This window comes from Orycteropus afer, unplaced genomic scaffold, assembly GCF_000298275.1.
Source record: "Orycteropus afer afer isolate SDZICR_OR568_19922 unplaced genomic scaffold, OryAfe1.0 scaffold00037, whole genome shotgun sequence".
Classification (NCBI taxonomy): Eukaryota; Metazoa; Chordata; class Mammalia; order Tubulidentata; family Orycteropodidae; genus Orycteropus; species Orycteropus afer.
Window position 1 is genome coordinate 4,232,241 of NW_006921624.1, and position 23,184 is coordinate 4,255,424.

General features: G+C 38.3%; 1 protein-coding gene across 1 annotated transcript in view; it reads left to right on the forward strand.

Annotated features, from left to right (window-relative positions):
* Positions 1 to 23,184, forward strand: part of LOC103193519 (complement C5) — a 136,763-nt gene that overhangs the window by 9,486 nt on the left and 104,093 nt on the right. The window contains 6 exon segments of the mRNA XM_042780394.1: positions 417 to 579; positions 7,746 to 7,816; positions 10,379 to 10,470; positions 13,927 to 14,009; positions 17,402 to 17,492; positions 19,854 to 19,968. Coding sequence (XP_042636328.1) covers positions 417 to 579; positions 7,746 to 7,816; positions 10,379 to 10,470; positions 13,927 to 14,009; positions 17,402 to 17,492; positions 19,854 to 19,968 — 615 coding nt within the window.

Here is a 23,184-nt window from a genome sequence, read left to right on the forward strand (position 1 = left end):
GGAAGGTTACTGGCCAGGGAGGGGAGGATACTGGGTTAGGGTTGGGAATGGTAAATGGGGAGTGAAACTAAAAGTACACTTAACGTTGAATGTAAAACAAACTCGTTAAAAAAAACTGTCCACAGCAGACAGATCTATAGAGCCAAGTAGTTAAGTGGTTGCCTAGGACTGATGGGGATTAGGAGGTGATTGCTACTGGGTATGGGATTTCTTTTTTCAGATGATATATGTGTCCTAAATTCTGTAAATATAATTAAAAAAAACCCACCACTGAATTATATGCTTTAAACGGATGAATTTTATGGTATGTAAATCATACCTAATAAAGTTGTTATAATAAATAAGTAAATAAAGGAAAATGAGGAGAAAAAATTTTTTAAAAAATTTTTCTTTCCCGTCAATGTTTTCTTTTATAGATACAACCCAAACAATTGCCTGAAGGCCAAAGTACAGTTCCATATGTGTATTTGGATGTTATATCAAAGCATTTTTCACGTGCAAAAAAAGTACCAATAACCTATGACAATGGATTTCTCTTCATTCATACAGACAAACCTGTTTACACTCCAGACCAGTCAGGTAGAGTATAAGATACTTCTTTCTCCATGGGGAGAAAAAATTGACACTGTATTGTTTAACTTGTTAACACTGAAATTTAAGTAGGCACTGGTTTTCAGCTTGCTCAAGAGTCGCAATTCCTAATGACATTTAAATTTGTTAATAACGTCCGAATTTTAATTTTATATGGAAATTGATAAATTGCAAAATCAATAATTTTATTATTTGTCCTATCATTTATTCTAAGTATTAAAATATTTTTTAAAATTATGAATTATTGTGCTATGTCTTATTTATTAAACAAATATAAGACTTACTTCTAAAAAAAATTTTGGCAATGGGAAAATAATTTATTATAGAGCCTTTTTTTTAAGTTCATTGACTTTGGAGCTAATCTCCAAATTTGGGAAATAAATCCAACTTCAAAGGATCAAAAACAAATGCTTTAGCAAAGAATAAACTAGATCACAGAATTATACAAATATTAATTTTCTAAGGGGCTCCACCTAAGAAAGAGTCTGTTAAAACAATGTTCCATATTCATGGTTCTGTTTTTAGAGGGGAAAAGGTCAGGATAGTCAGTGAAAACCCTGTGATTAAAAGGAATGGCTAGAATTATTCCCTATGTACACAAAGTGTGAAGCTGCCCAAATATGTCCATGTGTTTGCAATTCTTTAATTCTCACATTCCTCTCCCTTACCCATATTGCCTTTTGAGCAGTGACAGGATTATGAGAGAAGAGTATGTGGGGAGGAAGGAATGTGACAAGAGGCAGTTTGGAGAGGGTATGGAGTTTCAGTCAAGATATTCCTACTGAAGAACAGATGGAGGGAGGAAAGACCAACCAGCTTTGTTGAAAAACTGAATGCAGGGCATTCTCACTAAGTGTCGGTTGATGTAAATAACAGTAGTGGGATGGAATGGGGCTACACCATTATTGTTTCAGCAGAAGCACCTTTTTTGATGGCTCAGCAAAGCCTAGAGAGGGTGGTGATATTGCCATCATTTTGGACAGAAAGTCATTGTTAGACTCAAAGATGACTTGGTATATAAGGAAACAGTCTTTGCCCGTGAGACTTGGGTCCTTTTGAACATAATCATAGCTAGCAAGAAGTGAAGCCTCACTCTTATCATCCTCCTATATCATAGGATTCATCCTTAATTAGATCCTGTTGACACTACCTCTGTGCTTGTCCAGTAAGGAATCTGATACCTAGGGCCTGAAGTCTTTCTTAACTATCAAGGCTTTCCTTAAGAACTGCCTCATTTATTATTTCTCTATCAGGAATTTGCTATAAGAAGATGTGGTATCCTCATCTATTCTAATCATGGAGAAAAATTAGGGAACTTTCTTAAATATTGACCCCTTAATAAGAGCTAGACTTTGGAGGCAGCTTGTCTGGGTTCAAATCCCAGTTTTGGCAGTTATTAGCAAAGTGACCCTAGACAAGTTACTCAACTTCTCTGTGCCCCACTTTCCTCATCTGTGAAATGGAAATAATAATAGATCTTACCTCTTAGGGTTGTTTTAGAATGAAATGAACTCATACATATTTTTTGTTTTGGAACACACAGTAGGAACTTCTTCTTGTTATTGTTATGTGCCGTCGAGTTGGACCCGGCCCATAGAGACCCCTTCTTGGGTTCCCAGGGCAGTATCCCTATGGAAGTAGATTGCCCCATCTTCCTTCCGAGGAGTGATTGGTGGGTTTGAACCATCAGCCTTCTGGTTAGCAGTCCAGTGCCTTAGGCACTACACTATCAGAGCTCCTAACTAAGAACTAGGAGAGAGGTTTCCATTGTTATTTAATCCATGGAGTAGCACAAAGTTTTATTTTACCCGGAAGAAAAAGAATTCCTTAAAAGTAAATTTTTTGTTTTGTTTTGTTTTGTTTTGTTTTAAGAATGATCACATCTTGCCATTTATAGCTCAATGGCCTAAGGGACACATTTAATCTGAAGATCCTTGAAGAATTTTTAGTATAAGCATCTTTAGGATAAGGGAGCTCTGGTGGCATAGTGCCTAAGGTACTTGACTGCTAACTGGAAGTCTGGTGGTTCAAACCTACCAGCCACTCCTCAGAAGGAAGCTGGGGCAATCTACTTCCGTAGTGATACTGCCTCGGAAACCCAAGGAGGGATCACTATGAGTCGGGGCCAACTTGACGGCACATAACAACAGCCTCATCCCTATTGCCACACCATCTTTTTTTTAAATTGTGATTTGGGTGAAAGTTTACGGAGCAAATTCACTTTCCATGCAGTAGCTAACATATACTTTGTCTCATGACATTGACTACAATTTACCACAATGCAACAGCTCCCATCCCATTTCCTCCCCATAGTTACCTCTTCCCTGTGCCCTTCCCTCCATGCACTCCTGCCACCCCCCCCCAAACTGTCTCCCTGTGCATACACAGCCCTTCTATTCTCACATGATTGATCTCTCCAGAGAGTGTATCTACCTAAGGTAAATGTTCAGCTCATATGCCTATCTTTTGTTTAGCTGGAAGCCACAGGAGTGGGTTCAGTTCCAGACCTGAAGGGCAGCTAGAGGCCATAGCCTCAGTAGTTTCATCAGGTTCTATCAGACCAGAAAACTTTTTTTTTTAATGATTGTGAGTTTTGATGCACATTGTTCTCACTCTCTATCCTGGATCTCCTACATAGATCCCTCTCCGAGTGGTTGACAGTGGTAGCCGGGTACCATCTAGTTCTTCTGGTCTCATAGTCATATAGGCTGAGGATTGCATGGTGCACAAGTTGCTTGGACTAGTTGTTTCCATGGGTCTTTGGTTTTCTTCATGCTTCTTTGCTCTGAATGAGAAGAGACCTATCATTGCATCTAGATGGCCACTTGCAAGTTTTTAAGATTCCAGTCACTACTTGGCAAAGTAGGACTTTGTAGGATTCTACTATGAAATTCTTGATAAACAATGGTTTAATTACAGGTATACCTGATTTTGTACTATGGATGATTCCCTAAAAGTTATATTAAATGTATGTTAATAAACAGAAAAGTTCTTTAAATACACTAAAAGAAAATATTTAAAGGAATCTAAGAGAATTCTTTTTTTAATGCATTTTATTGAAATGTAATTTATGTATACAGTGAAATACACAAAACTAAAGTGACATGGGTCAATGCTTTTTTTTTTTTTTTAACAATGTTCCCTCCCCTCCCTTACCAGCCCTGGTAACCAACAAAGAAAGTTCTCTTCCATATATAAACCTTTCCTTGATTTTTTACAATAATGAACTAATACTATATTTGTCCATCTGTGATTGACTTCTTTTACTCAGCATAATATCCTCCAAGTTCATCCATGTTATGTGCTGTTTTGCAGATTTTACATTATTCTTCAGGGTTGCATAGTATTCCATTGTGTGTATGTACCACAGTTTGGTTATCCATTCTTCTGTTGATGTGCATGTAGGTTGTTTCCATCTTTTTGCTATTGTAAATAGTGCGGCGATGAACATGGGTGTGCATATATCTGTTCTTGTCCTGGCTCTCACTTCTTTAGGATATATACCTAGTAATGGGATTGCTGGGTCAAATGGTATTTCTAATTCCAGCTTTTTAAGGAATTGCCATACTGTTTTCCACAGTGGTTGTATCATTTTACAGTCCTACCAGCAATATATGAGAGTCCCAATCTCTCCACATCCTCATCAGCGTCTGCCATTTTCTGTCTTGTTGAACTTTGCTATTAGTGCTGGGGTGAGATGGTATCTTATTCTTGTTTTGATTTGCATCTCTCTGATGGCTAATGATCATGAACATTTCTTTATGTATTTGCTGGCTGCCTGAATATCCTCTTTGGTGAAGTGTCCATTCATGTCTTCTGCCCATTTTTTAATTGGATTGTTAATCTTTTTGTTGTTAAAGTGTTAAAGATAAGTCCCTTGCCAGATATGTAATTATCAGCAAATATTAATTTGTTGCTGTTATTTTTGTCATGTGCTTTTTCATTGTTTTGATTTCTTTGTTCCAAATAATTTTCTATGATGAGCTCATTTTGTTTATGAATCATGTTATCACTTCCTTCATTGCTATTGTTTTAGTATTTGTGAATATTTATGGGTTCTCTGTCCAAAGGACTCCCTTTAGCATCTCTTGTAAGGTTGATCTGGTTTTAACAAATTCCCTTAATTTCTGCTTATCTGGAAAATGCCCTAATTTCACCATCATATTTGAAGGACAGTTTTGTTGGGTACATAGTTCTTGGTTGGAAATTTTTCTCTTTCAGGGTTTTATGTATAGCATCCCATTGTCTTCTCTTTTGCATGATTTCTGTCGAGAAATCTGAGCTAAGTCTTATTGGTTGGCCCTTGTAGGTAACTTTTTGTTTTTCTCGTGGTGCTTTCAGGATTCTTTCTTTGGTTTTGGTAAATTTGATGATGATATGTCTTGGTGATTTTCTTTTGGGCTCTATCCTATTTGGGGTTCATTGGACTTCTTGAATGGATATATTCTCATCTTTCATCATATCAGTAAAATTCTCTTCCAACTAATCTTTGACAATTTTCTCAGTGGTTTTATTTTTCTCTACCTGTTCTGGAATTCCAGTGACACGTAGGTTATTCCTTTTGATGGTATCCCACATGAACCTTAGGCTTTCTTCATTTTGTTTTGATCTTTTTTCTGATTGTTCCTTTCCAAAGAAGTATTGAGGTATTTGCCTTCAGTCTCACTACTTCTATCTTCCATTGATTCAGTTCTACTCCTTTCATCTATTTCTGAAAATTTAGTATTATTCTTCTGGATTTCTGTCTGTAGATTTTGTATCATTTCTAATTTTTCATTTATTTTGTCATTTTGTTCTTGTATTGTCTTTTGAAATTGTTCTCAGGTTTTCTCTGTGTTTTCTTCAGTTTTGTCAGTGTTTTCCTTGATCTGTCTCCCAGTGCATTGAAGGTACCTAAATATAATTCTTTTGAATTCCTTATCAGGGAATTCCAATGCTGCATCTTCCTCAGGGATGTGTTTTGAGTCTGTATCCTAGTCCTTTCTTTCTCCTGCTTTATCTTGCTTCTTTGTGTGGACTGTGATGCTCTGTAGTCTCCGAGGTATTGTGACTTTTTTGTGTTTATATTTAATTGGTGATTGTATGTTGGAGTGACTTGCCCACGATTTTTGTTTTCTTTGTATATTATCTACATACGCAGGGTACTGTGTCGTGCTCCTCTAATTGCTAGTGGGCAGCATTTATATACTCTCCACCTGTCTCCTTTCCTGTTGTCTGCTTCCTGTATGTTCCTGCCATTCTTGGCAAACGGAGCCTATTCTTATGTCCCTGGAATCAGAATGAGAATGCTGTCACTTTAAAATCCAAAATGGCTTCTGCTTGTAAACATTCAAAATGACTGTGCCCTTGGTCACTTTCAATATCCAAAATGGCTGCCACATGTAAACAATCAAAATGGCTGCACCTTCCAGACAGCTGAAAGTCCACAGCTCAGGTTGTCTTCCTCCTTGCTATTTCCCTTCCTGGTCAAAGGCCACCAGTGCAGTCATCCCTGCAGCCCTTGGCGACCATGGCTGATCTTTAGGTCAATTCTCAGGTCCCAACACCACTTAGAAATATTCAGGCTGTCAGTCCTATCAGAGTAGCTGATAGTCCACTGCTCTGACTGTCTCCGTACTCACTGTTTTCATTCAGGTTTTTCCACTACTTGGTGCCTAATCCACTTCTGTATACTTCCTTTCAAAGCTCAGGGCTCCAGGATTATCTTCTGTATCTCTGTCAATTGCTTTCTCTTTTCTTTGTTGTACAGGGTCTGTGGAGCTTGTCTGCCTATCCCACCATCTTACCTTCTAAGAGAATTCTTAAAAGAATCTTTTGTATATGTTTGCAAACTATCCTTTTCTTTTTTTAAAATATGGATTTTTTAAAATACATTGATTACATGTTATTTTTTTATTTAAATGGGACTCATCTTTTTTAAGAATGATTGTTTTATTAGTCCTAGTGACTGGTATACCATGTGATCCTCAGCCTATATGACTGTGAGACCTGAAGAACTAGATGGTGCCCAGCTACCACTGTCAACCACTTAGAGTGGGATCTATGTCGGAGATCCTGGATAGAGAGGGAGAACAATGTGGAACAAAACTCAAAATCATTTGGAGAAAAAAAAAGGGAGGACCAGGTTTGTTGATCTGATAGAGCCTGATGGAACCACTGAGTCTATGGCCCCTAGCTGCCCTTCAGGTCTGGAATTGAACCCACATCTGTGGCTTCCAGCCAAACAGAAGACAGGCATATGAGTTGAACATTTACCTGAGGTAGATACACTCCTTGGAGAAAACAATCATGGGAGAAAGAAGGGCTGTTTATGCACAGGGAGACAGCTCAGGGGGCAGGAGTGCATGGAGGGATTGACACAGGGAAGAGGTAGCTATCGGGAGGAAGTGAGGAGGAGCTGTTGCATTATGGTAAATTGTAGTCAATGTCTCAATGTCATAAGATAAAGTGTATGTGAACTGCTGTATGGAAAGTAAATGTGCTCTGTAAACTTTCACCCAAATCACACACACACACACACACACACACAAAATCCACCAGCCACTCCATGGAAGGAAGACTGGGTAATCTACTTCCGTAAAGATTTGCTGCCTTGGAAACCCAAAGGGAGTCCCTATGAGTCAGAATCCACTCAGTGGGAGTGAATTTGGTTTTGGTAGTATTTCCCATCACTCTTACAAGTTAGATATGAAAAGCTCACTCCATAGAACCAGTTTATTTTCTCCTTAAAAAAAAAAGAGAACCCACTGCCATCAAGTTGATTCCAACTCACAGTAACCCTTACTGGGTTTCCAGGGCTATAGATCTTTGCAGAAGTAGATTGCCTCATCTTTCTCCCACAGAGTAGCGGGTGGGTTTGAGCTGCCAACCTTTGTTAAACAGCCAAATGCCTTATCCACTATGCCACCAGAGCTCCTTATTTTCTCCTTAAGTCTGTGAAAATTTATCTGATGCCATCAGATGCCAGAGCATGTAAATGGTAAGTCTCTGTCCTTGGGTGTAGGATAAGGCTTATAATCCCATCAGTATAATTTCACTCCACAAACAACTGTCTTTATTAAATTAAATTAATTTTTTTAAAAAATGATTGTTTTAAAAATGAAAAGACCCTTGTGTTTGGCAGAGGTTTTTAATGATGCCAATTATTCTTACAGTAAAGGTTAGAGTTTATTCATTGAATGAAGACTTGAAGCCAGCCAAAAGACAAACTGTCTTAACTTTCATAGTAAGTATGTTTTTCATTTAAGTAATAATTTTCTTATTCCCAGGATGAGATTTATCATTCCATAATCCTGCCTCACACTTCACTGAATCATTCAATGCTTCATAAATCGCTACTGAACACCTACTCTGAATATAACATCGTAGGTCTGTGTTGTATATGTCAATAGACATATCTGAAAAACTCCTAGATAGTAAGTTTCTATAAGTTGAAGGATTTATAACTAAACCATTTAATTATTTCTTTTGTGAGTTCTTTTTAAAAGAACATCAATCAATCATGAAGAATTAATTGAGTATCTATTATATAACAACAACCTAACAACAACATTATATATATGATTTTTGATTTGTAGAATTCAAGATAAAGAATTATACTTACACTTAAGTAACTTAGAATTTGTAACTGACATACTAACAATGTGAAAAATAGTGGTAAAGCATGAAGTAAACATCAGCTGTCTAACATTTGTCAGACATGAAATAAACAACAGATGATAAACACATGTACAATGAAGTCCCTTGCTCTTATCCAGTTTGTGTTGCACCCCTAAGAAATTTTTGTGGAAAATGAAATATTACATAGTATCCCCTATTAACAGTAGGTGTGTTAGTAATGGTTCTTCATGATAGGTTGGAACACTTTCTTCTACTCAAAAAACAAACATAACTTAGAATGCAAGTGAAAAGACAGTACTGTGTTGGAATAACTTTGAATCCTCTCTAACTTTCAAAGATCATAAACCTTTCACAAACTTTAATATCAAACTATTTTAAAATCAGTTACTTGTAAAACAACAGAGTATTCTAAGATTGTGATTGACAACTATTGACATGTTGTTGTTATGTGCCGTTGAGTCGCACCTGACTCATAGCAACCCCTCCTTGGGTTTCCGAGGCAGGCAGTATCACTAAGGAAGTAGATTGCCCAAGCTTCCTTCCGAGGAGTGGCTGGCGGGTTTGAACCGCCAGCCTTCTGGTTAGCAATCAAGTGCCTTAGGCACTACGCTACCAGAGCTCCTAACTATTGACACAGACTATAGTAAACCCAGGAGCTCAGAAAAGAGAGCGCTCACAGAGTCCAAAGGAGGCTTCAGGGAAGAGTTGGATTTGAACTGGGCCTGGAACAACGAGTAGAATTTAGATATGCAGTGAAGTGGGAGAATTTCTAGAAAAAGAACAAAAGAGAACAAATAGTGTGAAAGCAGTTAGAACAGAAAGAATCCAATCTGAGAGCAGAGGCAACCCTGGAAAGTGGAAGGAGACAAAAGATTTGAAAGTTAGAATAAGGCCAGACCTAGAATTTAAGAGTCCTACAACCTGCCACCCAAAGTCATAATTACAGATTTATGGCACAAGTCTTGGTATAGCAAGGAGCCTTGCTACAGTAGAAGTGAGGGTATGTGGAGCAGGGGAAACCACTCAGGACTGCTGCAGAAATCTAGACGCAAGGAGCAAGGGTGTGGGCTTGGCAGCAGGAGGAATGCATAGAGAAGCCTTGCAGACTGCGGGAGTGAGGGGATGAGGAGAGGAAGCAAGCAAGAGTGGCATGGCCAGAAATGAGGAAGCTGCTTTACAGAAGAGAAGATAAACCTGAGTGATGCAGAATCCTGGCCCCTCACAAGGAGGCACGGTTGCCAGTTGTCCCATGTGAGAGCTGCCCTGGGAAGAGAGGCGGCTAGCTGGACTAGCGGAGGGTCTTGAACCACAGATTACGGTATCTATCCCAGAGTAATAAGGAATAGTGTGTAGAATCATCCTAACATGGTACTTGAGAGAGATCATCTTAGAAGCATTGTACCCAGTAGGCTACAGGGATAAAGTACAGCTAGGAGTTTATTTAGCTATGATTCTAATTCTTGTTCAAAATCAAGGGGGAAAAAAAAAAAACACCTTAAAATCCTGACCATAGATTTCGTAATCCTGGCAAATGGTGGTAAGCTTCCGAATTAAGGCCGAAGTGGACTGCCAAATGTTGTCCAAAGAAAGTTAAAACCTCATTTCAATTTTCTAACCCAAACACTAAGTGAACTTGGTGGGGAAACTTTATGAAAACTTTCAAGATTATGTAACCATTTTGAGTGTTGTTATCAAGTGCCAAATGTCCCTATTTCACAGTTACAAAATATCTACTTGAGAAATACATTTATAGCAGATTTACTTTAGAAAACTTTGAATAAGCCTATGTAAAATTTAGATTCTGGTATCTTTAAACCCTCAAAATCCACATTTGATTAATAATAATATCATTTTTTTATTTTTGTATTTTGTTACATTTCTTTTTTTCATAAGGAACTCTTGATTGGTATGTGTGTGCATGTGTCTCTGTGTATGTGTGTATGTGTTGGTGAAGTAAGAGTTGGGGGAGGTTCCAAAAGATGGAAAGAAAAGGCTTAGATGAATCATATTTGCCTTCCAAAACACTTAATCTTCTTCTTTCATATTTAATTTGAAGACACAGGTATTTGCTGGTAAATATTTCTGTAGATTAAAAAAAAATTACATCATTAGTTAAAAGTTAAAAATATGGTTTCTGAGCTTTGAGCCTGTTTGTTTTTATTCAAAGGATCCTGAAGGAAAAGAAGTTGATCTGGTAGAAGAAAATGATTATACTGGAATTATCTCTTTTCCTGACTTCAAGATTCCATCTAATCCTAAGTATTCTAAAGTATTTGTTAGTAAAATTTTCTCCGAAAAGCACATCTGAAATTTTTGGTTGTGAAACAGATCACCAGTCTAAAGGAGACACCTGCTGTTAACAAAGGGTGTCATTGTGAAAGAAATGGGAATATGCAGAATCTTTTTAAGTCTAGTGAGAAGCTAGGCTCAGTTCTGGACAAGGCCCCCTACTCCTCAAACTCCTCCCCCCAATACGTCTCACCACTCTTTTATATATGTTGTTGTTGCTGTTGTTTGCCATTGAGTTGAACCCGACTCATAGCGACCCCTCCTTGAGTTTCTGAGGCAGTATCACTACGGAAGTAGATTGCCCAGTCTTCCTTCTGAGGAGTGGCTGGTGGGTTTGAACCGCTAGCCTTCTGGTTAGCAGTTAAGTGCCTTAGGCACTATGCTACCAGAGCTGCTCCTTTATATATATATATATAAACAAAAATTGAGAAGACGCAAAAATAGTCCACGGGTTTTTTTTTTCCCCATTAAAACTATCAACTCCTCACCCCTCAAGGAATTTAATAAACTTTTAGTTTAAAAGACTATTGTGGTTCCATCCCTCACTCAGAGTGTTAGAAAATAAATATTGATCCTCTCTAATCTGTGTCTCCAAGAAGGCAGATCCAAGAGGGAGGGTGTTCTTGAAGCCTTTTCTTCTATCTGGCTTCATGTTAAATTATGTGACAATGTGTTTAAACAGAGTCAATGTAATAACTATTTAGTAAGCATATTCCTAATCTGAGAGTGAGAGGTGCAAAATAGAAGAGAATCCACAGTCCTTGCTTTCAGGGAACTTAGAGCAGGACAGATAAGGCAAATGCACCTATAAATGGCCATATTGTTGTTGTTGTTGTGTGCCATCAAGTCAGACCTGACTCATAGCGACCCCTCCTTGGGTTTCCGAGGCAGTATTACTACGGAAGTAGATTGCCCCATCTTCCTTTCAAGGAGTGACTGGTGGGTTTGAACCGCCAGCCTTCAGGTTAGCAGTGAAGTACCTTAGGCACTATGCTACCAGAGCTCCTTAAATGGCTATGTTGTTGTTGTTGTTAAGTGCCGTCAAGTCGTTTCCGACTCATAGCGACCCCATGCACAGCAGAACGAAACACTGCCCGATCCCGCACCAGCCCCACAATCCCTGCTATACTCAAGCCCATCATCGCAGCCACTGTATCAATCCATCTCGTTGAAGGCCTCCCCCTCTTTCGTCGACCCTCCACCCTACCAAGCATGACATCCTTCTCCAGGGAATGGTCCCTTCTTACAACATGACCAAAATAGGTGAGACGAAGTCTGGCCATTCTTGCTTCCAAGGAGCATTCTGGCTGCACTTCCTCCAGGACAGATCTGTTAGTTCTTTTAGCAGTCCACGGTACTTTCAGCATTCTTCGCCAGCACAAATGGCTATAGTAGGACTTTAAAAGAAACTCATTTTATGGTTATATCTGCACCGTTCTCTAGAAGAGTGTTAGCAGTTAACTCACTATACTGAAAATTTTCTAGAAATTTGGATGAATTGGGAGATGTGAATAATTTGGATAATCTTAAAATTGCAAAGCTCTGGTGGCTTTATCTATCTGATTTATAGTACAGAAGTGAGCCGATTATTTTGTTACTGTTATCATTGCTCCACTTCATCTTGTGCCCTTTGGTCCTGGGCAGATTATGTTTCTGGCTATCATGACAAGTACTTTCCCGCTTCCGTACCTTTGCACACATTGTCCCCTCTGCTTAGGATGTGCTTCACTTTGCTGTCCACAAAAATGGCTACTTCTCATTCTTTGTTGTTGTTGTTGTTATGTGCCGTTGAGTCAAACCCGACTGACTCATAGTGACCCCTCCTTGGGTTTCCGAAAGAGTATTACTACGGAAGTAGATTGCCCCATCTTCCTTCCGAGGAGTGGCTGGTGGGTTTGAACCGCCAGCCCTCTGGTTAGCAGTCAAGTGTCTTAGCTACTATGCTACCAGAGCTTCTCGTTCTTTAGAACACGGGAAATGCAGCCTTTCAAAGAAGTCATCCCTGAACATTGATCTGATGTAGTTTCTTCCTTCCTTTTCCTATCTCAGCATCTTACTTATTTTCTTCATGATGCTAATCTCAATTTTATAATTATTTATTTCTTCATTTACTTGCTTTTTTATTCCCCATTATACTGTAAAATTCTTGAAGGCAGGGGCCTGGTCTGTCTTGCTCACTGCTGTATCTCCAGCATCTCAACATCATCATCATCATCATCATCATCATAAAGCCACTGCCACTGAGTCAATTCTGACACATAGCCACCATATAGGACAGAGTTAAATTGCCCCATAGGGTTTCCAAGGCTGCCAGTCTTTACCAAAGCAGACTACCTCATCTTTCTTCTGTGGAGCAGCTAGTGGGTTTAAACTGCCGACCTTATGGTTTAACAGCCAAATAAAATGCTTTAACCACTAGCCACTAGAGCTCCTTTCAACATAATACACACTTGATAAATATTAATTGGGAGCTCTGGTAGCATAGTGGCTAAGACACTTGCCTGCTAACCAGACGACTGGCGGTTCAAACCCACCAGGCACTCCTCGGAAGGAAGGTTGGGCAATCCTACTTCCGTAGTGATACTGCCTCGGAAACCCAAGGAGGGGTCGCTATGAGTCGGGTTTGACTCGACGGCACATAACAACAACAATAACAAATATTAATTGGAGTTGTGTTGATAATGATAAGAATAATAACTATAATAACGCATTCCCTGATTATATAAACAACCTGCAAATTAGGTCATTGTTCTCTCCCTCCCCCATTTTACAACTGAGGTTAAATGAGTTGTCCAAGTCCAACCTACTAGGAAATGGAGACGTCGAAATGCGAATGCCTGTGGCCTGGTAGCTCTATGAAGGGAGAGACGGTTCTATCTTATTCACTTTTGATCTCCAATTCTTAATTCAGTGCTTAGTAAATATTGTTGAATGAAGGCTGCTAACCCATGTCTTTTCTTCTTTAAGCCATGGTTTGTATCTAACCATAATTTCATATAATGTGAGGTATGAATTTCATCAGCTGGATAGGCTTAACCTGTATAATATATTTCTAGAAATATTAGTATGGATTTTCTACTATATTGTGAATCTTAGTATCATGGTATTATAATTAAGCTCCAGGATTAAGTAAATTCTCAAGTATTATAAATCCTTCAAAACAAGATTTTTTACTATATTAAAAATAATTTAGAAAAATAATTCAATTTATGAAGAAACAAATTACTAAATGATTTCTATTATTCTGAAAATGCTCAATTATTTCTGTTTATCACTTAAAAAATAGTCAGAAATAAAATATATTACTTAAGCTCTCTATACTTTTACCTGTCTTTTCCTCTTTAAAGTTGGCATTAATTGTATCTCTTCTAGGTAGATTAGAAATATTTGATCATATCTGTAATTTTAAATATTTTGCTTCCTCAGATATGGTGTATGGACAATTCAAGCAAAATATAAAGAAGACTTTTCAACAACTACAACCGCATATTTTGAAATTAAAGAATATGGTAATTTGACAAGAATTAACGTTTTTATAATAATTGTTTTATTAATATGCATAACACAACATGAAGCAACCTGCTGGAATGGTACTGGCTGGTGTGGTGGTGGCTGTTTGAATGCCTAGATTCTAGTTCCCACATTTCCTTGTTAACATGGAGCAGATCCATCTTGCTGAACTTGTGTTCTTCATCATAGGGCCAAAAGTATCTAGTTTCATAAGAAGCTTGACAAACTAAGGTTCTTTCCAGAAGTATGATTTTAGGAGAACTTTGAACAGTCAGGGAAGTGGTGAGTGAAATCCAGTAAAATGAATAAAGGATTTACAATCAGTTAGTGACAGAACAAGAGCAGCCTCAGCTTTCTTTATTCCCAGTACAGCACTATCTTCTTTCTGGATCAGAAATCTCTATTTATTTGGAAATTTAATATGTTTATATTTTGAAATCAAACATATTGAATGGAGTAACAAGTAACACAAAAAAACCAGTTGCCATCCAATTGATGCTGACTCTTGGTCACCCGAAATGTGTCGAATAGAACTGTCCTCCATAAGGTTTTCAGAAGTAGGTCTCCAAGACTTTCTTCCAAGGACCCTCTGGGTGGATTCAAACTTCCAACCTTTGGGTTAGTAGCCAAGCGTGTTAATTATTTGCACCACCCAGGCACTAATAATTAACATACGAACAACTTAATCTTCCATTTCTTATAGTAATTTAATAGGGTATTTGTGTGGTCTGTTAACAAACTGAACTTTCTTCTATTTGAAGACACTTTTTTAAAAAAAAAATGCCATCAGCAGACTTATGATAAGAATAAAAAATGCAAAAATTTTAACAATTAGAAAGCAAAACCAAATTTGTTATAATGAAACTCAATATTAAAGATCATAGGCTCTCTATAACATGACCCAAACCAATTTCCCTTCCTCCAACTATTTTGTATATATCTAGAGGAAGATGGGGCAATCTACTTCCATAGTGATACTGCCTCAGAAACCCAAGGAGGGGTCGCTATGAGTCGGTCCGTCTGACTCGACGGAACATAACAACAACAACAACAACAGAGTTCTGGTTAGCGGTCAAATGCCTTAGATGCCTTAGGCACTGAGCCACCAGAATGCCTTTCAGGTTTTGTTTTTTTTTTTTTTTGGTAGAATTCTTTCATCTTTAACTTTCTGCAGCCACCCTCATCCATGTCATAACCACACTCCCGCCAATGGTGCTGCAAAGCCACCTAACTGGTGTCTTTATTGCTTGGAATTAGCCAAAGTAATCTTGAAATGAAAATCTGATTGTGTTATAATATTTCCATTGAAAATTCCTACTCCTTTTATGATAAAAACCAAAATCCTCATTGTGAGCTGTCTACCTACCTCTTGGGCCTTGTTTTATACCACTCTTTTCTCACTCCAACATCTGTGGCTTTGCACACAATTTCCGTTTGCCTGGAACACATTTCCCATCCCTCATTGTATAGCCAACTCCTATTCATGTTTCAATTCTTTGTTAAACAGCCCTTTCTTTAGGGAAGCTTCTTTGAATTCCTTTTCCTGGGTAGAAGCCCTTGGACTCCTTCATATCTGTTTGCACAACTGTAGTTTGGGTGATTGTGTGATTATTTATTTATGCCTGACTTCCCTGCTTGTCTGTAAACTCATCAAAGACGGGCTGTGTCTCTCTTATTCATGAGTATATCCCTGTTGATAGGAGAATGCTTGCCACACGGCAGGTCAATAGAGCATGATGCTAGTGTTGTTGTGTATCATCAAGTTGATTCTGACCCATAGCAACCCTGTAGGACAGAGTAGAACTGTTCATAGGCTCTCCTACACTAAATAAATAAATAAATAAATAATCCACTGCCAGTGAATTGAGTCCAACTCACAGTGTCCCCCACCGGGTTTTCAAGGCTATAAATCTTTATGGAAGTAAGTTGCCTCATCTTCCTCCCAGGAAGCAGCTGGTGGGTTTGAACCTCTGACCTTCTGGTTAGCAGCCAAATGCCTTATAGGGTTTCCTAGGCTGAAATTTTTACAGAAGAGATCACCAGGTCTTTTCTCATACGAAGCAGCTAGTGGATTTGAACTGCTGACCTTTCAGTTAGCACCCAAGCACTTAATCATTTTGCCATCAGCACTCCTTTATTTGATGATAGGATGAAATATTTTCCTACATCCAAAGATCAATTCCTGCCTTGATATTTTATAACAGGTTAGTAAATTGCACTGCTTTTCTACAGTACCTCTGGTAGTGTAGTGCCTAAAGCATGTGACTGCTAACCACAAGGCTGGCAGTTCTAGCCCACCAGCCACTCCTAGGAAAGAGGATTGGGCAATCTACTTCTGTATTGATACTGTCTCAGAAACCCAAGGAGGGGTCGCTATGAGTTGGATCCGACTGGATGGCAGTGAGTTTACTTCTAGCCTTTACCTTCTAAGTCACATGAGGCACATCTGAAGCTAACTCTTAAGTGTCAGTCTTTGTCCACAATATCAGGTTCATTCAGTCACCTAAGTTTCTATTAAATATTGTACAGGTCAATAGAATTACAGTCAATAAGCCCTGGCATCCTAGGTGTAAAGAGAAGACAGTGCTGTCTCTCACTGCTGACAAATCAATTCCAACTCATAGCGACCCCTCCTTGGGTTTCCGAGGTGGTACCTCAACAGAAGTAGATTGCCCAGTCTTCCTTCTAAGGAGTGACTGGTGGGTTTGAACCACCAGCCTTCTGGTTAGCAGTCAAATGCCTTAGGCACTACGCCACCAGAGACAGATTAATTTTCCCTTGGGCTCTCAAAATACCAAAGACAGAAAAATAATCAATAATTTCCTTTCTGAACTTTGTGTGAAAGTTTTTCTGTATAGTTAACAGTAAGCTCTCTCTGCTTTACTAAAGTCAGAGTATTATAATGACATTCTGGACATTGGGTGGATTTTATCTAAAAAAAGGAAAATGGAAAATGCCAAAGAGGCCAGAATTTTCTTTTCTATTTTCAGTTTAGCTCAATAAACATTTGTTGACCATATACTTTAAGACTTATGAGAAAGGTGAGAGGGAGATACACAAAGACAAAGAAAGAAAAGATTCTGTTTGTCTGTTTTCAAGGAGCCCATATTCTAGTTGAGGCAATAACCAACTGTCTGTAATAAGTGTGTAAGGAAAGTATTAGCGAAGTGCCACTTATACAAAGATGCTTTATGGACTTCTGATTGATGGACTGGGAAAGCTTCCCAGAAATATTATTACTGCTGCTGCTGTTGTTGATGATGATGATAAGAATGATGCTGTGTTGAAGTTAACAGCCTGTCCAACTATACCAAGAAGTTTAGTTGGGTGCTGTGTTTTAAAGGCAGCACTAGTTTAAATAGTAATGTTGTCTCTCTGTTTTTATTTTCAGTGTTGCCACATTTCTCTGTCTCAGTAGAACCAGAAAATAATTTCATCAGCTATAAGAACTTTAATAGTTTTGAAATTACTATAAAAGCCAGGTAAGAAAGTTATTATTTTCAGGTTATGTAGCTAAATTCATGTCTACCTTGAGTTTGGGACTGACTAAAGGGACTTTGGGACTAACCGACTCGATGGCACATAATAACAACAACAACATAGGTATCATGCCTGTAGTTTCTTTGCTGATTCTGATTTTAGCTGTTGGTTAAAAACAAACAAACAAACAAACTCATTGCTGTTAAGTCAGACCTGACTCATAGCGACCCCTACTTGGGTTTCTGAGACAGTGTCACTACGGAAGTAGATTGCCTAATCTTCCTTCTGAAGAGCAGCTGGTGGGTTTGAACCGCCAGCCTTCTGGTTTTAGCAGTGAAATGCCTTAAGCTCAGTGAATATGTGTAGGAACTGGCCTGACTTAGGGTATTGAGACTAAGTTATTAAGCCTTCACTTCTTGTCATTTTTTTAATGGGTTTATTAGTTAGCTAATGCTGTATAACTACTTGCCTTAAAACCACAACCGTTTATAAGTCAGCCTTGAAGTTCTGCTAATCTAGGCCAGGCTGACATCAGCTGAGCTTGCACATGCATCTGTAGTTATTGGCAGGTCAGCTGGGACTGGCTGGTCTAGGATGCTCTAACTCACATTTCTAGCAGTTGACTGGCAATCAGCTGGGGCAAAGGAAGATTGGGCCACATGTGCCTCTCATTATCCAGCCAACTAGACTGTGGCAGCAGCAGCACTCAAACAGAGAGAGCAAATGGAAGCATAAAAGTGCTCTTGATGACTAAGCTTGAAACTGGCACACCCTCACTTTCATCACATTCTTTTGGCCAAAGCAAATCACAAGGCTGATCCAGAGGAAATAGACACTGTCCCCCTCTATGACATCCTTTATTTACAAGAAAGTGCAAAGAGTACAGATATGGGAGAGATGCCTTGTATTAGTTTTATCTGAAAAACTGCCATAGCAACTTTAGTAATTTTAAAATGGCAATACCAACCAACCACCAAAAAAAAAAAAAACCCAAACCAAACTCACTGCCGTCAAGTCGGATCCGACTCATAGCAACCCCTCCTTGGGTTTCCAAGGCAGTATCACTACAGAAGTAGACTGCCCACGCAATCTTCCTTCCAAGGAGTGGTTGGTGGTTTTGAACTGCCAGCCTCTGGTTAGCAGTCAAATGCTTTACGCACTACAACCACCAGAGCTCCTAAAAAAAAAAAAAAAAAAAAAAAGGCAAGATAACTTAGTAATACCAAATTTTATAGCTCTATTTGTTAGGCACTTTTCTAAGCTTTTGCATGTATTAGCGCATTTATTCTTTACAACAACTCTATGAGTACATGGGGTCGCTGAGTCGGAGTCAACTCAACGGCACCTAACAAGAACAACAACATATGATGCTATTATTATCCCCATGTTTCAAGGGAAAAAAAAAAAACATAAATATTAAGGAATTTGCACAAGATCACACAACTACTAATTAGCACATCCAGTTTGATTCAGAGTCCATGCCCTCAAACACTACTCTATACTGCCTCTCTTATTATTTTTTCTGAAAATAGTGTCACTTAGTCTAGCCCAGCATAAAAGGCTCAATTGATGGAGAATTACAGAAACTGACTGCTTTTATTGGAGACATTTGTTTTACTTGTTCCAAATATGAATAAGAAAAGTAACTTTATAGTATTATTATTGTATAATTATAGTGTACAAATCTCTATGGAACTAGATTGCCCAGTATTCCTTCTGAAGAGTGGCTAGTGGGTTTGAACCACCAGCCTTATGTTAGCAGTCAAATGCCTTAGGCACTAGGCTACCAGAGCTTCTATAAAAATTATAGTATATACTATTTATAGTATTGCTATAGTATCACTTGCTGTGCAGAAAGTTTTCTGTATTCTTACTTAAGTGTAAACTGAGAAGTAAGTATCCAGTTAGAATTAAAAAAAAAAAAAAAACATTTTAAAATGACAATGTAACTCATATAACAATGAAACTAGGTAGGCTTATTTTAAAGACATAGAAGAAAATAGAGAGCAGTTCCCCACTGATATCAAATCATCAGGGCAGTAATGTGGCTTGCAGGAAAGGGCTCTGGACCTTAGTCTTGTGATCTCCCCAGGATCAATTTTTTTCATTAGCATATAGTAATTAAAATCTGTCCTCTAGCTTTATTATTATGGCCTTATGAGGCTGAAATGCTATAGTTGATGGAAGACACTTTAAAAATATCAAGCACTTGGAAAGTGAATTTGCTCTGTAACTTTCACCCAAATCACAATTTAAAAAAAAATAATAAGTACTTTATATAATTTCAGATTGTTACATTTTATCTGAATCTTATTGTTGTAGCTGTGTTAGCAAAACAATTTTATGGTATTCTTACTTGACAGGTATTTTTATAATAAAGTAGTCACTGAGGCTGAAGTTTATATCATGTTTGGAATAAGAGACGACCTAAAAGATAATAGAAAGGCAATGATGTCAAAAGCAATGCAAAGCACAATGGTAAGATGTTAAGACATGTTCACTCATACCTAAGGATATAAGTTTCTATCATGAATGTTGAGATGGAAAATGTATTAGTTTCCTAGGGCTTTCATAACAAAGAACTCAAAACTGGGGGACTTAACAGAAATTTATTCTCTCACAATTCTGGAGGTTGGAAATCTGGATTCTGGGTGTATGTAAGGCCGTGCTGTCTCTGAAGCCTCTCGGAGAAAATCCTTCCTAGCTTCTTCCAGTATCTGGTTTCCAGGCATTTCTTGGCTTGAGACAGCATAACTCTGGTCTCTGCCTCTATTGTCACATGGCATTCTTTCCTGTGTGTCTCTGTCTAAAACTCCTCTTTGTATAAGAACACCAGCCATGTTGGATTAGGGCTCACTTTACTCCATTGTGGCATGCAGTATACCAATTACATCTGCAAAGGCTCTATTTCCGAACCAAGAACAAGTGCAGGGGGTTAGGACTTGGACATTTCTTTTTTGAAAACATAAATCAACCCATATCATAAATTTCCTCAAAATCACATGGACCAGTCCTTCATTTTATAGAGATGTGGAAGCTGAATTTTAGAATTCTCCATTGGCTTCCCATTATCCTTAGGATAAAGTCCACTTTCCTTGACATCAGCTTCCCTCCCCAGCCTGTCTTGTGCCACTCTCCTCTTCTCACCCCCTTTTACTAATCATACCAGTTCTCAAATTTGCCATGGTCTTTCTTGCCTCCAGGTCTTTGGAACACTTCCTTCTACTTGGGGAACCACTTTTTCTTTGCCTTTTCCTACCCCTTCTTTGCCTGGCTAATTCTTTCTCCTTTAAGCCTCAATGTTGATGCTTTCTCCAGGAAGCCCCCGACTCCTCTAAGCTAGGTTACCTCTCCTGCTATGTACTCCAGAGGTCCTGAACCTCTTTATTAGAGAATTTTTCACACTTTATTGTAGTGGTTTTCACCCATAGACAATTTCCCCCTCCCAGAGAACACTTAGCAAAATCCAGTGACAATTGTGGTCACAACTAGGGGAGGGAGGTGCTACTGGCATCTTGTGAGTAGAGACCAGGATGCTGTTAAACATCCTACAATGTATGAGGCAGTCCCCCAAACAAAGAATTACCCAGTCCAAAATGTCAACAGAGCTGAAGTTGAGAAATCTTGCTTCATTGTAATGGCTAATTTGTTCAGTTATTATTCTTTACACGAAACTCTTTGTGGGTCTGACTTATTTCCATTACATGCCCAGAACCAGCATGATTTTTGGAGAATAGTAAGTGCTTTATATATATATATATATTTGTGAATGAATGGATGACCCATAGGGAAGTTATTTACCTGTGGTAAAGGGCTCGTGATTGCTGGGCCTGCAATTAGAGCCCTGGTCCCCTTTTACCTTGTTCAGTGTTCTTTACATTATGCCACAGATGACACAGTTCCATTATTTTTCTCTCTGTTGCATATTCATGTAGTTTGCATCATAAGTTATTTGGCCTTTGCTTCTTCAAAAGACAGTTTTATTTATTCAAGGTATAATCAAATGCCTTTTGTTATGCAAGACGCCTTGCTAGATACTGAGGTTTAAAACACTCAAGTCAATCAATGTAAGAAGAAAAATAAGGCCAAATCTACTTTATCATATTTGGTAATGTTATATGATTTAGTTCCATACCTCATTCCTCACTGAATGTTTTTACATTTGTAACTGGTGAAGTACAAACTAAATATTGTAAAACCCAAGTGAGATACCTAGAAAGATGGATGATGACTCAATGATAAGAAGAAGACATCTTTTGTTGGTTAGTGCAAAAAAGACCTGGGAGATATATTCTCTATTTAAGAGCAAGTTTCAGAGTCTCTTCTGACATCCATTTTGGTCTTTTTCTCCTTTCCTGTCTTTTTAATGACCTTTTGCTTTCCTCATTTATGATATTCTTAATGTCATTCCCTAACTCCTCTGGTCTTCAGTCACTGGTCTTCAGTGCATCAAACTTCTTCTTCCGATGATCTCTAAATTCAGGTGGGATATAATTAAGGTCATATTTTGGCTCTCATGGACTTGTTTAATTTTCTTCAGCTTCAGCTTGAACACGCATATGAGAAACTGCATGGTCTGTTCCACAGTCAGCTCCTGGCCTTGTTTTTACTGATGATATTGAGCTTCTCCATCATCTCTTTCCACAGATGTAGTTGACATGATTTCTGTGTAGTCTATCTCCCAAGGTCCACATGGATAGTCACTGTTTATGTTGTTGAGAAAAGGCATTTACAATGAATAAATCATTGGTCTTGCAAAATTCTATCATGCGATCGCCAGCATCATTTCCATCACCAAGGCCATATTTTCCAACTACTGATGCTTCTTTTTTGTTTCCAACTTTCTACATTCCAATCTCCAGTAATAATCAACACCTCTTGATTGCATGTTTGGTCAGACTGCAGAAGTTGGTAAAAATCTTCAATATCTTTATCTTTTGCTTTGGTGGTTAGTGTGTAAATTTGAATAATATTTGTATTAACTGGTCTTCCTCATAGGTGTATGGATATTATTCTAACATTGACAGCATTATACTTCTGGATAGATCTTGAAATGTTATTTATGATGATGAATATGATGTCATTCCTCTTCAATTTGTCATTCCCAGCATAGTAGACCATATGATTGTCTGAATCAAAATGGCCAATATCAGTCTGTTTCAGCTCACTAATACCTCGGGTATTGATCTTTAGGCATTCCATTTCATTTTTGACAATTTCCAATTTTCCTAGATTCATACTTCCTACATTCCATATTCTGATTATTAATGGATGTTTGCAGCTGTTTCTTACCATATTGAGTTGTGCCCCATCAGCAAATGAAGGTCCCAAAAGCTGTACTCCATCCACATGATTAAGGTTGACTCTGCTTTGAGGAAGTAGCTCTTCCCTAGTTGTATTTTGAGTGACTTCTGACCTGAGGGGTGCATCTTCCATCACATATCAGACAATGTTTCACGCCTCTTTTTTATGTATTTTGGGGCTCTTTCATTGGGTCCATAGATATTTATTATGGTTACATCTTCTTGTTCAATTGACCCTTTAATCATTATATAATGTCCTTCCTTGTTTCGTGGTTTTTGTCTTAAAGTCAATTTGATCAGAAATTAATATCGCCACTCCTGCCCTTTTACAGTTGCCATTTGCTTGATATATCTTTTTCCAACCTTTGATTTTTAGTCTATTTTTGTCTTT